The sequence below is a fragment of the Pinus tabuliformis genome, chromosome 3_2 (assembly GCF_031772625.1).
Source record: "Pinus tabuliformis cultivar Carrire ecotype Pingquan chromosome 3_2, CPIR1, whole genome shotgun sequence".
In the NCBI taxonomy this organism is placed as follows: domain Eukaryota; kingdom Viridiplantae; phylum Streptophyta; class Pinopsida; order Pinales; family Pinaceae; genus Pinus; species Pinus tabuliformis.
The window spans coordinates 1253073367-1253092000 of NC_142302.1; the positions used below are offsets into that span (position 1 = coordinate 1253073367).

Here is an 18634-nt window from a genome sequence, read left to right on the forward strand (position 1 = left end):
GCGAACTCATTTCCTTCGATAGCTTGATCATAATTAGGGTTCCAATTTGATGCCATTATCCTATTATGGTTATTCTCCTTCTGAAATTGCCTAGAGAGTGTCAGGGATCTTGTCACCAAGTGTTGACTCTGAGGTTTCTCATCATGGCCCTGTGGGGATAATTGGAATTGTTACAACAAAACCTTGCACTGATTGAGATAAAGTACAATAGCTCAAGTGTGAGACCCACTGTACTTCAAAGGGGGCCAGTGCCACCTCACGAACCCTCTTCTTGCTTCTAGCTAGCTCTCCTCTAGCTTAAGGGAGGTTTCCCCTAGTACATTTTAAGGATCAAATGGTCCACACAAGCTACGTCAAGGGCCCCATAAAGCTTCTACTTGCACCAACCAATGGATAGAACAATTAGGGTTTAGGGTGGATAGGAATGCTAGGGCTTTGGGGTAATTTCCAGGTTTGAGTTCAAAGGGAAAAATCCCCAAATGCACACAACCCAGGAATCTGCTAAAACCCTAACAAAATGGTTTAGATGATTTACAATGAAAATGGGTGAGGGAGAATAGAAGATCAGTGCCTTAATATTCCGATTTTGGGGCTTATGGAGTCAAGGAGCAAGACAGTTGGAGATTGATGTGGTGCAAGGAACCAAATGAGACAAATTTGTGTCCCTTGGACCTCCAACCCTATGAATCTTCAAAGATGGGATAAGGGAGCAAGTTTAGTTGAGGTCATCTCAAAGGAACTTGACAAGGTGTCAAACTAGAGATCAAGTTGGAAAATGGTCCGGTGGGCCTTGACTCATTGTACATGGTGCTCCCCCATAAAATTATAGTAATTAATGAAGGTTCTTGAGATCCGTTGCCATCTTATCTACTTGTGCTTGGACCAACAATGATAATTGTAATTGCCAGAACTTTATTAGTCCATGTCAGATATGCCACATCCCTCCTTCTAAACAAGGTGTCATTATGTCATTTCAATGATAATTGTAATTGCCAGATCTTTATTAGTCCGTGTAAAATATGCCACATCCCTCCTTCTAAACAAGGTGTCATTATGTCATTTCCATATTCTAAAGAAAAGGCTTTTTTAATCAAACTGAACATTTAATTCATTTGTCAAACTTTGAATATTCAGTATATTTTAGTTAGCGAGTTTTGTGGAGTAGAGTTCACCCTTACTATGTAAAGTCATGAATGAGTTCAAGCTGTGTGGCTTTGATGGGCCACATTGGTTTTAAGTATATTTTGTTTTTATTTTCCATTTGTCTTGTTTGGAATAGCCTTTTGTGAATTCCGTGTGTTATTATGAGTTATAAAAGAAATTGAATTGTTTGTTCGAAGGACAAGTATATTGTGGAATTCCTTATATTTCTTTTGCATTGGTTTCCAGAACCTCACAAGATGGGGAGGTGCTCTATTGGAGCTATCTCAATTTCAACAAGGTCCAGATTGTGTGAAGATGGTCAAAGGTATCTCATTTTCTTGTTTGAGAATATGGTTAAATGTATTCACAACATGAGTGTAATGTAATTTTCTCTTCTGACTGCTTTCTTTGTTTCAGTGGGTTCTTGTTCGGGAGGTGGTCTTGGACAATGTTACTTTATTTTAAAAATTGCAGAGTTTTTTCCCCCATATCTCCTTAGCTCTGCCTTGCAGAACATTTGCTAATGTGGATTGTAGAAGGAACAAAGGAATTATATCTATTTTGATGAATGACAAGGAACAATCTATAGGGTAGGGGAGGCCGACATGTTTTAGTACACCTCATAGCAAAGGGTTGAAACTACGATACCAAATCTTCTCCCTCTTCCATAGATACTCTTGAAGATTTGTCAAATTTAAATCCTTTTTCGCATTTTCCTTGGGTCCTTAATGGGTCCTATTTGGAAGGAATATATCATGCATTTGTATTGGATCCATAAGGAAGCTGTTTCAAATACTTTTAAGACAACTTCCCATGTCATATACTCCTGTTAAAGAAAGACAAAAGAGATAAAAAAGAAAATAAAGCTTCGAAGCATTTAATAAAATCAATATTCACTTCTATTTCAAGTATATTAGACTTGATATATGTGATAAAGGTTAGAGCTACCCATCAGTTAGAGCTCTCTTTATGTGAGAACTTTTATTCTGCATATATGTATGCAAATTAATGGCCTCCTGTTTGAAGAGATCTATCCAACTATTCTTATTTCTTGCTGTCGAGAAAGCATTTGATGTTCCAACAGTAAAATATGGGCAAGCTCTATTGCCTATCTCCTTGACCAATGACCATTGTTCATTGATCATTTTACAACTTTACAACTAATAGGATTTGAAATTACGTAAAACTGTGTACAGACTTATGCATGAAAATCCATTCTTGTAGGTTATGTATGATTGTTTTCACAACCAAGTCCAATTTAAATCTGATTTTGAATTAGTGTCATATTTTAAAACAATCATATTTTTATCTTTTGAGACTTATCTGGTCTAATGGACCTCTTTAGTCATTTCTTAACATTAGAGCAGAGTGTCAAATTGATTCATAATTTAACTAAAACATTGATTAAAATCTGAGGGTATTAGGATTTTGTTTCTATGGCTGAACATCTATGCCATTCATAGACCAGATCTGACATGATCACAAACATATTTGTACTCTTTTCTTCATAAATCTCATGGATTACTACTATGGTGAACATAGATCTGAATCAGATCTTGAGAGATATCTCATTTCGGATTTCTGGTGAGCAGGTGGAGTTCAAGTCAGGAACTGTCTACTTTTCAAGTCTCTGTAAATATAAGTTGGAAAAATCTGATAGGATTGCCAGAATATGTTCTTGGGTGTGCTTTGGGTTATGGCTTCTTGCATTCATCGCACTCTGAGGGCTCGCCAGTTTCATTCTGCTTCAGAGTTTTCAGGTTGGAAGAATGTGATCTTGATGTCCATAGCGGTGGTATGATTCTTGTTGGATGCTAAAATTTTGTGCTTATCTGGTGGATGTAGCTATGAGTCTGGTACCGGTAAGTTCTCTGCTTTTCTTGGGTGACAAGCAGACCTCGTCATGAACGTGGTCGAGCAGATCTGAGTTTCCGAGTGTGTGTTTTGAAGATCATGGATGAGTAGATCTGATCTTCTGAGTGTGAGGTCTACATAAAAGAGTTGTATGTTTCTTCTTGGACTTGTTTAGTGGGCAGAGCATTGGGTGCTGAATGCTGTCTGAATGGCATGCAGACATTTCTGTATGTGGCTGAAGATGTTAATTTCTGGGAAGATGAGTTTTGGGTGGAGATGCTGCTGCTGCTGGATTTGGTGCAGCTGGTGTTGGTGCTGTGTAGATTTTATCTATCAATGAAGGTTTTAGCCCATACATCGTAAACACAGATTGTTTCTCATCTGGAGTCGCTGTCAGTGTCTTTGGTTTAGGATGTTGTATAGGATTATCTGTCCTTTTGCTTCATGGTATTGTTCTGTTTTTCTACGGGCTCTGCTCCTTGTGCATGGAAGCTTTTGGCCGATTCAGATGAGGGTCTTTTTTCAGCAGGGATGCTCAACGTCTCCTCGAAGCATAGGCAGTAATTGCGGTTGGCATGGTGTAATGTTCCAAAATAAAAAATTTACCAGAAAATTGCTTAACCAAGATTTTACCCTAAATTTCTTCAAACAGTAGCAGAACATGCACCATGAGATTATGGCAACAGAAACAGATTTACATTATGGAACCTAGAAATGCTGCAAAGTTCAAACTCATAAGAAACACTGCAAACTTAACTTTATTAATAAAGATATAATATGCCAGTACAATAGCTAGAGTTAGTTGAGATAAGATGGCCACAAAATAGTTTTCTGCATGCTGAACCTGGCCTCCACAAAAATAACTGAAGATGATGCCCAAGCTGAGGATATGAGTGGTCCTCACTCCAATATCACTGAAGCTCAATGAAACTCCTGGATGAAGTCTCCTCAAGGAGCGTTCGGTTTTCGTCCAACACTCAATAACATACCTGAGGGTTTCCTTCCTAGGGCTATAGCAGCTGGGAACTAGGTTCTCCAACTCTCAACAAAGACAAATGCTCAAATCCAAGATGTCCTCAAATGGTCTCCTCCTCCTCTTTTATAGATCTGATGGACCCCTCTAGAAGTCTTATTTTATTATTATTTTAATCACATGTTACCTTTTCCCCTTTTTTATTCTAATTAAAATACCTTTTTAATTTGGGAAAATGGTAAATTTGTCACCATCCTTCCTTAGGCCACTAAAAGTCACTTCCCACCATCTCATCCTGTAGATCTTTTCATTCCGGTTCCAACGAGCTATTACACTAAGGTGTTCCATCAAGTATTCCTCCCAGAATGCCATCAGATCCCAAAGAAACTCCTCAAAACCCCATAAGGCCCCTCCAGAAGCCCTTTGGCTTGTTGATGGAGTAACCTTGCCCCTGTGACCTAGCTGCCTCCAATCTTGGAAGTCCATCTTGACCACGCCATAAGGGGAACCAGAAAAAGGAAAATGACCCTTGGTTGGTGGCTTTTTTGAATTTGTTTCTCCCTCAATTAAGGTTGATGGGCTTGTGGATGTGATTGAGGGACTTACTATAACAAAGACTCTCAATGTCTCTAAGACTATTTGACAATTAATGTACTTGATGCAAACGCCATTCTATTTGTTTATGCTTTTTTTCCCTTTTAGGATTCTGGGACTGCTCTAGTGCTGTGGCTCTAAGAGGCCTATGTTGGGACTGGCTCGTATCGTCTGGACAATCTTTTCTCTATAGAAGTGTCGTCATTCTGCTTCTTTATTGCTCCTTGTCCTTGCCTTTTTGTGATTGGCGGGGCAGTGGGTTATTAATGGACAACATTTCACCTATCGGAGTTGGACATTTCCAGGTGGCACTTCTTGGATTTTTGTATCTTGACTAGTGATCCTCTTCCCAATCTTGATTGAACGCTTCATGCAGTTTTTTGCCATTGGGGGCTTTTTCATAGGTTGGTGAACTATTAAGTTATAACTTCCAAGTGATACAGGAGGTGATAGAAGTAATCAAATCAAAGGCTGGTTTTGGGCTCTCGAAGGATCAAGGATGTAAGTGGCATTTATGTGTTGGATTGATATAAGACGGGGGCCATCATTATCTCTGACTATCTATCTTGTGCCGCTACCATTCGATCCTGGTGGTAGATAATGAACTTTCTCTGCTTTTTTTCATTGCTCGAGGATGACATGGCACATAAAAACACTCTTCTTTTTACTCGGAGGCACTTATTCGTGCCACTATTGAAGCCGAGAACATACATCAACAACTCTCAACTAGCGTTGGCCCTTCGCGAGACTCCAAATTTCCTCTTCGAGATCATCCAATTTCCTCTAGACCATTGGTTTATGGTGCCATGAGTCATGTGAAGGACTACGACAAGGCACATAGACATACTCGACATACAAAACAAGCCAAACCTGTGAAGGCTTCCTCAAAGGTTAAAACACTGGGTTTTGGTGAAGACATTTTTTGGGACAGGGTTGCTAGTATGAAAAAATAGACCTTGATCGGTCGTTGGGACTTTGCAAATATGGAAGGGGCGAAAATGCAAAATTGGATTGCTAAAACATGGACGCCGCTCCTATCATACAGGCCCAAAGTTAGTGTACTGATGAATGGGTGGTTTGGGATACATTTTTTATATGATGAAGACGTGATCCGCATATTGAAGACTAAGTGGGTAAATGATCGTAGCTTCTTATACCTGATCCACTGGTTTGTTGGTTTTAATCCTCTGACGACGCCCCCAAATAGAAGGCTTGTTTGGGTTAAGCTCTCAGGCTTGCCCATGGATTTATGGACGCGGAAGGCTTTGGAGGCTATAAAAAACACTATAGGTAGATTTGTATATCTGGATAAAGCAAGATCAATCGATGGCGCTAGATAAAAGGGTGGCATGGATCCTAGTGGAATTAAAATTCTCTGGAGGATTTCCAATTGAAATGGACCTTGAATGGGGCCAAACTACTTTCAAATAGTGAATTGACTACCAGGTCATACCTTTCAGGTGCCTGGTATGCCACAAGACAGGTCACATATTCTCTAAATGCCTGCACATTTTTCGATTCGTGGACGTCGACGATACCAACAAGATGGTGAGAAACATTCAATGGGGACTCGAGATTATCTTCTTCCAAGAATGGAACTACGTTGAGCGGAGATTCTCATTGCGACGACACACCAGGTACTTCCACTGTCCCTTATTCTCTTTCCCTTGGGCACACGACTTCTTCCCCACTTGGTGAATGTGATGAAGTCTTGCATTGCACAATACGACCATGATATGCTGCAGGCTATCGCACAATGCATTTACCCTAGCAACCATTTTGGTTCAAATTCTAAACCAACCTTTTTGGACTCATTGATGGATAGGGCCGACTGACAATTGGCTACTTCAAATGCCCGTTCAATTCGGCTCTCGAATTGGACAAATGCCTTTCTCCTAAGCCTACCCTTGATCCTTTGATTGATCCTTCCGCTTCCAACCTTCCCTTTGTTCCCACATCCCCTATCAACTCGATTGGTAGTGACCAGGATTTCATTCCCTGTTACCCCCATATGGATCTCCTTCCTCTTACCATCCATACAAATGTCGGGCCTCTGGCTGATCTGTCCATTAATCCCAGATCAACCATGAATATTACTATCAGGCGGGGAAAAAAGGAAGGGGCAGGCCTAAAATTGACTCTGGCTCTGGTGCGTCAAAAACCTTAGACTATTTGGATGATTTGAACTTACACGATCTATCTATCACTGTTGCTGAAAATTCTCGGGTCCTTAGAGGGGATTTGCTCGATTTGGGGAATGCCTCATGAAAATCATGTTCTTGAATCTTCGAGGGTCGGGTGATCCCTCCAAAAGGATTTCCTTAAAACACCTCATCGAGTCGATTAGACTTGCTGTCATTCTTATTCAAGAAACTATGGTTTCTGGGGATAAGGCACGCACATATTTTTTAAGTATATGTCCGAATTGGCTGATCGTCTCTACTAATTTGATCAATTTATCAAGTGGGATGGTCTCTATGTGGGATCCACGCATGATTAACGTCAAAGCATATAAATTTCTTGTAGGAATACTACTGTCTGGTTTCGTTCATGGAATGTCTCAGCAAATTCCACATTCTAAACATCTATGCCCCTTACAATGACAAAAAGGTATTCTGTCAACACATGGACGATTGTGGGATTATGAAAATAGGCTCTCTCATTATGGTTGGGGACATGAATTTGACTGTATCAGGTGAAGAAATTTGGGGATCTAGTAGTAAATTGGATCTAATGGGAGCATATTTTTCGGACCTGTTCTTAGATGATAACTTGGTGGACATCTGCCCTATTCCTATGGCTCCGACATGGAAGAACGGAAGGGCATGCCCTTTCAACATTGCCATAAGACTAGATCTATTCCTCATTCATGAGAATTTGATCGAGACTATTAGGGTTGTTAGATTTGAAGTCTTGTTGACTATCATTTCAGATCACACTCCCATTATTCTACAGTGGCATGAGAAGCAAGCAGGGTCCGAAATCCCTTTCAAATTTAATTACACATGGCTGGATGATCAAGGATTATGCGACCTGATCAGGAAAACATGGATTGGACATTATGTGGACTCTACATTGTCTATTATGGAGTTGTTGGTGGTTAAGCTGAAACCGCTGCAAGTTATGGTTCGCAAATGGATTGCTGCGAAAAAGAAGGAACAAAGATAGGATCTAAGGGCGATTGAAGAGGAAATGGCACGAATGATCGACCCCCTATCCCCATATTTTCTCACGGTTGATGTTCAACAGAGGCTGATGCAACTCGAATCACATAAGAGGGAGATTCTACACAAACAAGAACATGAATGGCGCCTGAAGAGTAGGGTGATCCGGATTGAATGTGGAGACAAGAATACAGAACTTTTCCAAAAATACACATCAAATAAAAGGAATACAAATACAATTTGGGAGATTGAAGATGAATTGGGGAACAAGGCAAAGCATAATGGAGACATATAGTGACTAACAGTACAATACTTTGACAATTTCTATAAGGCAAGGGAGGAGGCTGAAGTTGATAATCAACTAACTTTCTTTGAATATCATTCCAATTTCTTTTTGGAGGAGGAAGACAGGAAGGTGGGTGGGCCCATTTCCATGGAGGAGGAACACAAAGTGCTAAAATCTTTCTCTAAAGACAAATGTCTTGGTCCGAATTGTTGGACTATCGAGATTTTTACCCATTTTTTTGACATCATGGACCTTGATCTTATAAATATAGTGGAGGAGTCGTGACAAAAGAAGAAAGTTACAGGCGTTGTGAACGCTTCATTCCTCGCTTTTATTCCAAAATCGACATGCCCCAAGACATTCAAGGATTTCAGGCCCATTTCGCTATGCAACATTGTATATAAATTGATATCTAAGGTAATTGCAAATCGGATGAAAGTATGTCTCTCATTACATATATTTGTAGAACAATTCGGTTTCTTGAAGAATAGAAGGATCTAGGACGCGGTTGCCATCACTCAGGAAGCATTATACACGATAAAGACCAAGCGAAAGGAGGCATTCATTTTAAAGCTGGATCTACATTGAGCATATGACAACGTGGGTTGGTCCTACTTGAGGTTAATTCTACACAAAATTGTACTCTCTGTGGGAGTTGTTGAATGGATAATGGCTTGCGTTACTTCGGTAAGCTACGTTGTTATCATTAACGCTGTTCCTACAGTCTTTCCATGTGCCTTCTGTGGTCTACTCCAGGGTTGTTGTTTATCCCCGCTCCTGTTTTTAATTGTCACTGAGGGACTAAGCAGATAGATCAAGGCGGATAAGGCACTGGGGTTATTCTCAGGTTTACAAGTCATAAGACATACCTCCATCACTCATTTAATGTTCATGGATGACGTACTACTATTTGCACAGGTCTCAGTGGATTAGTGGTTACATGTTTATCACTTCATCAATACCTTCAGGAATGCATATAGTTTAATTATGAACCTATATAAATCAAATCTCTTACACTTTGCGGTGGAGACTACATAGGTGGAGGAAATCGCTAACAAATATGGGGTTTCCTTTGCTTCGATGGATTGGGCCTCACATATTTGGGGTTCTGTGTGAAACCAAATAACTACATCGGGACAAATTGGTAATGGTTCATTGACATTTTCAGGAGAAAATTAAACAATTGGACACACAAATGGTTGTCCCTTGGAGGCAGATTAGTATTGGTCCAATCTGTGTTGCAGAGCATTTCTATGTACTGGATGCACCTACATAGACTTCCTAGAGAGATCATCTCACACATTGATGTTGTCATCACAAATTTCATATGGCCAGGCGCAAAAGAAGGAAGATTCATCTAGTAAACATGGATAAAATAACCAAGAGGCCAAAATTTGGAGGATGGGAAATTAAAAAGACTGAGTTTTTCGGTCGGGCTCTCCTATCTATGGGCTTCTGCCAGGGTATTTCTGGGTGTGGCATTTGGAATGAAATCATTAAGGGTAAGTATTTAAAGAACAGGGATTCATTGGAATGGATAAGGCTGGGTGCAAAATGTACAAAATCCACATCATACATTTGGATGAGCTTTTTAGTGATAAGGGAAATTAAAATATTAATGGGTATTAATCAAAATATGGGTGAGAATGATCTAGAAGGCAGATCAAGTCATATTTTAATCTTAGCCATTGATTAGAGACTTAATCTCGGTTGTTGAAGACTCAACAGGAAAAGTATAAGATGGAGTCCACTTCTTTGTCTCCCGAAGCATATATTTTCTTCCAATTGGTAATCATATGTATAACCATAGATTGACAATCTTGCATTTTGAACCTTTTCAGAATTTCTGATGCATATCTTGCTTGTCCAAGGAAGATCTCACCATCCTGCTGCCAAACTTCCGATCCCAGAAAATAGTGCATTAGCCCCAAATCCTTCATATCAAACTCAGTTTCTAGGTTCTTCTTACGATCCTCTATGAGTTTGGATGATCTTGTCAAAAATACATCATCCACATACAAAACCAAAATTAACGGCTAACCTTCTACCAACAGATAATAAAGATTGGGAGCTTTTTAGTGACAAGGGAAATTAAAATATTAATGGGTATTAATCAAAATAATGGGTGAGAATGATCTAGAAGGCAAATCAAGTCATATTTTAATCTTAGCCGTTGATTAGAGACTTAATCTCGGTCGTTGAAGAATCAATAGGAAAAGTATAAGATGGAGTCCACTTCCTTGTCTCCCGAAGCAATTTTCTTCCAATTGGTAATCATAGGCCTAGCCATAGATTGACAATCTTGCATTTTGAACCTTTTCAGAATTTCTGATGCATATCTTGCTTGGCCAAGGAAGATCTCACCATCCTGTTGCCAAACTTCCGATCCCAGAAAATAGTGCATTAGCCCCAAATCCTTCATATCAAACTCAGTTTCTAGGTTCTTCGTACAATCCTCTATGAGTCTGGATGATCCTGTCAAAAATACATCATCCATGTACAAAACCAGAATTAACAGCTAACCTCTACCAACAGATAATAAAGATTGGGATCGACATCGCTCTTGATGAATACCAACTGCTGTAAGTAGCTGTCAATTCGACCATACCAAGCTCTGGGTGCTTGTTTTAGCCCATACAAGGCTTTCTTCAACCTGCACACATGAGTTCTCTTTTCATGTGTTTCGAAACCTTCCGGTTGTTCGATATATACCTCTTCTTCTATCACCCCATTCAAGAACGCTGTCTTGACATCCATTTGGTGAATATCCCACCCCATTTGAGCTGCAAAGGATATAATGGATCTGATAGAGGTATACCGAGCTACTGGGGCAAAGGTTCCCGACACAGAGTTGATCAGTCAGTTTGATTTTCCTAGGGTAGGGTTTGCTAAGGAATTCGAATCAATGATCAAGCAGAGAGGATCAGAGGCAACACTGGAAGGAAGTAATTTCCAATTCCAGTGAATACGCAAAGAGGGACACCAGAGTTAGCGTTGGTCCAAGAAGGGATAGTGCAACAACTGAGGGAGATTGATGTAAAGGGTCAACACAACAGCTGGAGGAGATTGGCACAGAAGTGCTGAGGATGAGCAGAGTTTAATGCCGGGAATCACAATAGATGATTGGCAGGAGAAATCTCAATTTCTCAGCAACAGTCCAGGTTGACGCAGTCAGAGGGAGCCTCCACGCAGGAATCACACAAAGCTTGCCTAGGGTCACGCAGGGATTGCACAGCGAGCTGGGGACAGAGCTAAATCTCCAGAATCAGTGTGAGAGAATTCTCAGTTATCTTCTTTGATTGGATTGCTGTTTTTCTCTAGGGCATCCAAATTGTATTTAGATATTTATTGCCAATAATAAGAATCTTCAGATCCACTGCACTGGTTTTCCCACATTGGGTTTTTCTGGGGACGATTGTCCAAAAACAAGTGTGTCAATGTGATTCTTCATATGCTGATGTTTCTCTTGCCTCTTAATTTTCAATTCCTAATTTGTGAAGTCTGCAACTGAATTTATTTTGGTATTTACTGAAGCTTTGGTGAATAACTTATTATAAATAAGTAGGGGAAACAAATCAATTATTGTAGCAAATTTTCACACCATCTTCATTCCTTTATCTTCTAGAGCAGATATAGATACAAGATTTTTTTTTAGACCAAGTACATGTAAAACATCTTGAAGGTGAATAGTTTCTCCAAGCTCCAAATGAAAAGAAACTAAACCAAACCCTTTTACACGGTATGTAGTGTTATCTCCAAGGATAGTGTTTAAACCAGTCTCCCTCTCCACCAAATTAGAGAAGACTTCTTTATATGTTAAATTATGGTATGTTCTATGCTTATAGCAGTTTACTTATCTTTCTTATTATTATCCTCGCATGTACATAAAGTAAAGTGCAGATAGAACATTAAATGATCGACTGAAAACAAGCCAAGACAAGAGACACAAGATGTGGCGGCTAGCCAGGGACAAACCCCAATATGGGGAAACCCTTTGATCAAATCTTCTTTTATCTTCAATAATTCAGCAGAGAGAAATAGTACAAGGATCTGATTTATATCAGCAGTAACAAACCCCAGATCAGCCCTAAACTAGGGCAGCAGACCCTAGATCGAACTTGTCAAGTTTCCACTGGTGAGTCGTTCACCATGCACCAGTCCAAGACTTCGTCGTGCACCAATCCAAGATTTCGCCGCGCACCAGTGCAAGATTTCGCTGCGCACCAGTGCAAGTTTTTGCCGCACACCAGTGCAAGATTTCGCCGCGCACCAGTGCAAGTTTTCGCCGCACACCAGAGAGAGAGAGAGATGTGATGATTAGTGTGTGTCCAAATGAGGAAAAGACCTCCTGTATTTATATACAAATGTTGATGATGAATAGATGCGTCTGTTGGGCTTCTGAGCCTACATGAGTTGCTGGTCGGCTTGATAATTATTCCATAATCAAAATAAATTCATATCTCCATAAATACTTATCGGAATCGGATGATCTTTAGATCAATACTACACCTCTCTGAGAGGAATCTAGGAAAAATATTATCAGCCACGAATAAGATGACCCACATGGAGTTTGGCCCTAGTTGCCAATTTTAACACTCCCTCTCAACTAGGGAGAACTCTATCGCAATTCGTCTGTCGGTCGCTACTATCCATCCATCGAATGCACTGCCCTGTAAAGCTTGACCCCTGCTCTGCTCTGCTTTATTCTGCTTGCACTGCTCTATTCTGTTCTGCCCTGTTCCCTCTGCTCTGCTCTGCTTTGTTCTGCTCTGCTCTGCTTTGCTTTGTCCGAATTATGAAGAAGAAGAAATGATCGAGGATGTATCATACTGACTCAAATTCAGTCTCAGAGTGTGTATCACTGGTCCTAGACCAGTCCTCAACCGACCTGAAGTCAATGTCATAGTGGGTACAACTCCTACCACTGGTCCCAGACCAGTATCATCCTCCACTGACTCAAAGTCAATCTCAGAGTGTGTACCACTGGTCCCAGACCAGTCTCAATCGACCCGAAGTCAGCGTCATAGTAGGTACCACTCCTACTACTGGTCCTAGATCAGTCCTTCACTGACCCGAAGTCAGTCTCAGAGTATGTACCACTGGTCCCAGACCAGTCTCAACCGACTCGAAGTCAGTGTCATAGTGGGTACAACTCCTACCACTGGTCCCAGACGAGTATCATCCTCCACTGACTCAAAGTTAGTCTCAGAGTGTGTACCATTGGTCCCAGACCAGTCCTTCATTGACCCGAAGTCAGTCTCAGAGTATGTACCACTGGTCCCAGACCAGTCTCAACCGACCCGAAGTCAATGTCATAATGGGTACAACTCCTACAACTGGTCCCAGACCAGTATCATTGATCCCAAATCAATGAAGGTCATCCTAGCATAGGGAATACGGTAGATACAACGATGCGTCCATCGGTACTACTATGGTCCCTATCCTCATTTTCCTGTTCATTGATCAGATGTGAGGTATTTCCCATGAGTCCCAGACTGCATGGGTAGGATGCCTCGACAGGAGAACTAATCAATCCTGTCCTCATAGGGGAACTAATCATCCTGCTACACAATCGCCATGGAGAACACATCATCCAGGCCTCACAGGAGAACTAATCATCCTGCTACATAATCGTCATGGAGACCTCACAGGAGAACTAATCATCCTGCTACATAATCGTCATGGAGAACACATCATCCAGACCTCACAGGAGAACTAATCATCCTGCTACATAGTCACCATGGGGTGTCACAGGGAAAGTTTTGATTCTTTTACCCTGTACATGTACACCACCAGGGGATGATGAATCACCCTGAGGTCATATGTCGCTCCAAGAAGTACCCTGCGCCCCCCGGAGCTCCCAGAGCTCAATACATCATACAGGACCCTCATCAGAGGGTTTTTGAACGACACCAAGTCATTCTCGGAAAGTCAAAAATTTGACCTTTCCTAGGGGCTTTGTCAGAATGTTGGTGACCTGTTCATCTGTACCGATATGTTGGAGCCTTATAGCTCCCCGTTGCACCATATCTCGAATATAGTGGTACCTGATATCGATATGCTTGGAGCGATCATGAAATACGAGATTCTCTGACAAACGAATCCCACTCTGGTTGTCACATAGGATCACGGTGGTATCCAGTGTAAATCCAAACAGCTCACTGAAGAGCTTCCGCAACCAGACTGCCTCACAGGAGGCCATGCTAGCAGCAATATACTCTGCCTCAGCGGTGCTCAAAGCCACCGACTTCTGCTTCCTGCTCATCCAGGATATTGAAGTAGATCCCAAGGAGAAACAGCACCCAGAAGTGCTCTTACGATCCATCACACTGCCTGCCCAATCAGCGTTTGTGTATCCAAGTAGTCTCACATCTCCAGCAGTGTATCTTAGCCCATATGTAATTGTGCCACGAAGATATCTTAACAGATTCTTGGCACCAATCCAACGTATGTGATGAGGTTCAACCATATGTTGACTGCAAAGCATATATCTGGACGGGAGTTCACTAAGAACATTAATGCTCTGACGAGTTGCCGATACTCGGTAGCATTTCGTAAAACAGGTCTAGCAGCACTACCACTTAACTTTTTGAAGTCAAGCTACATCAGGGTAGTATTAGGCTTGCAGTCCACCATACCGAATCTTTCCAATATCTTCACCACATATTATCCTTGAGATAGGAAAATTTCCCTTGGCTTCTGCCAGACTTCAAGTCCTAAGAAATAGTGCATCAGTCCTAGGTCCTTCATTTCAAATTCAGAAGCCAACTCCCTCTTATATTTGTGAATGAGAGGGTCTGCATCTGTTAGAAAGAGGTCATCCACATACAACACCAGTATGAGAGGTTTGTCATTTTCAACCTTAAAGTAAAGGTTAGGATCGACTTCACTCCTAGTGAATCCCAGCTTCATCAAGTAGCTATCGATCCTCTCATACCATGCTCGGGGTGCTTGAATCAGCTCATAGAGAGCCTTCTTCAACCTGTATACATGAGATTTTCGTTCATAAATCTCAAATCCTTCGGGTTGCTCCACGTAGACCTCTTCTTTGATCGAACCATGCAAGAACGTGGTCTTGACATCCATCTGATGTAGGTTCCATCCTTGTGAAGTTGCAAGGGCTATGATCGAGCGGATGGTGGTATATCTGGCAACAGGTGCAAATATCTCGTCATACTCTTTTTCTTTCGGTTCCCTGGTGTCAGCTTCTTGAGAGCTCCTCACTATAGGAAGATTGTTCACCTTGCTGAGAGCCATATCTTCGTCAAAGGTGACATCATGACTAATCACGACTTTCCTTTGATCAGCTACATAGATTCTATAGCCCTTAGTATTTTCACTATAGCCCACGAAGATTCCTTTCTTTCCAGATGCACCTAATTTATTCCTTTTCTCTTTCAACACATGAAAATATATAGGGCTTCCAAAAATTCTAAAATGAGATATGTCAGGTTTCTTACCGGTGAACATTTCTTCAGGAGTCTTGGAACCCAATGCTTGATGAGGGCATCAATTTTGTACATATACGGCGGTGCTTGCAGCTTCGGCCCAAAGAAACTTTGGAAGTCTTTAATCATGGAGCTTGGCACAGTCAGCTTCCACAATCGTACGATTCTTCCTTTCCGCCACACCATTCCGTTAAGGAGTATATGGTGTAGTAGTCTCCCTCTTGATGCCAACCTCTCTGCAAAAGTCATGAAACTCGTTAGATTCATATTCAGTCCCATTATCAGTCCTTAAGATCTTGATCTTCTTTCTGGTTTGATTCTTGATCAAGGCTTTGAAGTGTTGAAACCAAGAGAACACTTCATCCTTCTTTTTCAAGAAGTATATCCAAATCTTTCGAGAATAGTCATCTGTAAAAGTAAGGTAATATAAATATCCTCCCAAGGAGTTCACAGGCATCATACCAGATATGTCCGAGTGAACCAGTTGTAATATATCGGAGGTCTTGCTTTGGCTTGAGGGAAATGGTCCCCTTTTTAGCTTTCCTTCGTCAAATCCTGGACATACACCTTCTTTCTCTACTCGGAATTCGGGCATCCCTGTTACCATCTGTCTTACATCGGGTAGAGCTTTATAATGAAGGTGGCCAAACCTCCGATGCCAAAGTTTGGATTGAAGAGATGTGTCACAAGACATGACACCTAACGGACTTCCACCGACCTGATATAATGAATCAACTCGAAACCCAAGAGTGAAGGCATCTTTAATATTGTTTTTCCATGCACGTACCTTGCCATTGATGAAAGCCACCTTGTAGCCTTTGTCTTCCATTGCCGAAATGGACACCAGGTTCTTTTTGATGTCAGGTACATATAATACATCTTGTAAGTGGATCGTATTACCTTGATTCAATTTAAGAGAGACATTACCTACACCTTTCACGGGATATTTCATATTATCTCCAAGGACAATTTCCAGGTTAGTTTCTTTCGCTAGATTATGGAGAACTTATTTGTAACCAGTGAAGTGCCTTGAGGCACCACTATCAATGAGCCAAATTCCCATTGAGTCCGAAGTAGCAGAGGTAGATAGAGCAGCTGGTAGATAATATTCATCTTGCTTATTTTCAATAATGTTGGATTCATGCCTGGAATTTCTAGCCTTCTTGAATAGTTGTCCTCTTCCTTGATTTCCAGCACTCCTTTTTCCTCTGCTATTAGATTTGCCATTCCTTTGATTGCCATGAGAGGGATTTTGATCATCGTCCCGGTGTGAGTCCCTTCTATCAGTGCACTCCCTTGCATAGTGACTTGCTTTATCGCAAATGTAACATCGTCCTTTTCTTCCACCCTTAGGTCCATTTGTCCCTAGCAGCAGCAGATGCATTTGATGGAGGCTCAGCAATTCTGCCTTTCACATGGTCCAACACTTCCTGTTCTTTTAATGTTAGATCGAGAGACATCTTCCATCCGTGATAGTCAGCTTTCTCACAGAGTTTGTCTTTGGCAGGGAAGAGTGTTGAGGACCCCATAGTTCTTTTAGGATAGCCTTGCCAATCTTCTATTCGGTGATTGCTCTTACTCTTGCTTGGGCTTTGTCTTCACCTCAGCTCTGATACCATGTTAAATTATGGTATGTTATATGCTTATAGCAGTTTACTTATCCTTCTTATTATTATCCTTGCATGTACATAAAGTAAAGTGCAGATAGAACATTAAATGATCGACAGAAAACAAGTCAAGACAAGAGACACAAGATGTGGCGGCTAGCCAAGGACAAACCCTAATATGGGGAAACCCTTTGATCAAATCTTCTTTTATCTTTAATAATTCAGCAAAGAGAAATAGTACAAGGATTTGATTTATATCAACAGCAACAAACCCCAGATCAGCCCTAAACTAGGGCAGTAGACCCTAGATTGAACTTGTCAAGTATCCACCGGTGAGTTGTTCACCGTGCACCAGTCCAAGACTTCACCGTGCACTAGTCCAAGATTTCGCCATGCACCAATGCAAGATTTTGCCACGCACCAATGCAAGATTTCGCGTCGCACCACAGAGAGAGAGAGATGTGATGATCAATGTGTGTCCAAATGAGGAAACGACCTCCTGTATTTATATACAAATGTTGATGATGAATAGATGCATCTGTTGGGCTTCTGAGCCTACATGAGTTGCTGGTCGGCTTGATAATTATTCCATAATCAAAATAAATTCATATCTCCTTAAATACTTATCGGAATCGGATGATCTTTAGATCAATCCTACACCTCTCGACAAGAGGAATCTAGGAAAAATCTTATCAACCATGAATAAGATGACCCACATGGAGTTTGGCCCTAGTTGCCAATTTTAACATTATAACTAGAGAAGTGCCTAGAGGCACCACTATCCACTAACCAACTGTTTGAAGAATCTGGAGGAGAAGCATTAGACAAAGCTGAAATCAGAAAGTACTCAGATTGAGAAGTAGCAACATTATTTTCATACCTTGTATTTCTGTATCTCTTTTGAGGACGAGGCTCTTGATCATGATCACTACGAGTATTGCTTCTTCCTTCATATCTTCTTCCCCCATAATACTTCCTTTTTCAATCAGGAGACTGATTATTGTAGTTGCTGCTACTTCTTTGATTATAAGAGGATCTTCTTTCTGGACAATCTCGAGTATAGTGCCCATGCTTGTGACAGTTAAAGCATTCAACATTTCTCATGCTGTTCTTGAAAAACTTGGGTTTGGACTTTGGCTTAGAAGATTATTCCTTTCCGTTCTTCTTCTTTGCTTGTGCAACGAAGGTAGATGGTTCTACTTCTTCATGTCTTTGGATTCTGCCCCTTGAAATCATCCTTGATTCTTCCTGCTTGCATCTTCCGATCAATTCATCAAAAGTTGGTAGAACATTGTTATCGCTGATAGTAGTAATGAATACTTTCCAAGCTGCAGGAAGTCCATCAAGGGATGTGTGTACCAATTCCCTATTAGATAGGGGCTCGCCAATAGACAAAATTTGGTCCTTGAGTTCAGTAATCCTTATAAAATAAGACTGAATAGATTCTCCCTTATTCAATTTGATATCTTTGAGCTGTTTCTTCATGTCAAGGACATGATTCAGATTTTGGACTTAAAACATGCCAACAATCTTGTCATACATTTCCTTAGATGTCTTCAGTTTGT

The 18634-nt window shown here is 40.9% G+C and overlaps 1 protein-coding gene across 1 annotated transcript in view; it reads left to right on the forward strand.

Moving 5' to 3' along the window:
* Positions 1–1338: 1338 nt before the first annotated feature.
* The window catches only part of LOC149185283 (mitochondrial import receptor subunit TOM20-like), a 226962-nt gene continuing 209666 nt past the window's right edge, over positions 1339–18634 (forward strand). Inside the window, exon 1 of the mRNA XM_089417875.1 lies at positions 1339–1468. Coding sequence (XP_089274001.1) covers positions 1459–1468 — 10 coding nt within the window. The 5' untranslated portion in view covers positions 1339–1458. The remainder of the gene's footprint in view (positions 1469–18634) is intronic.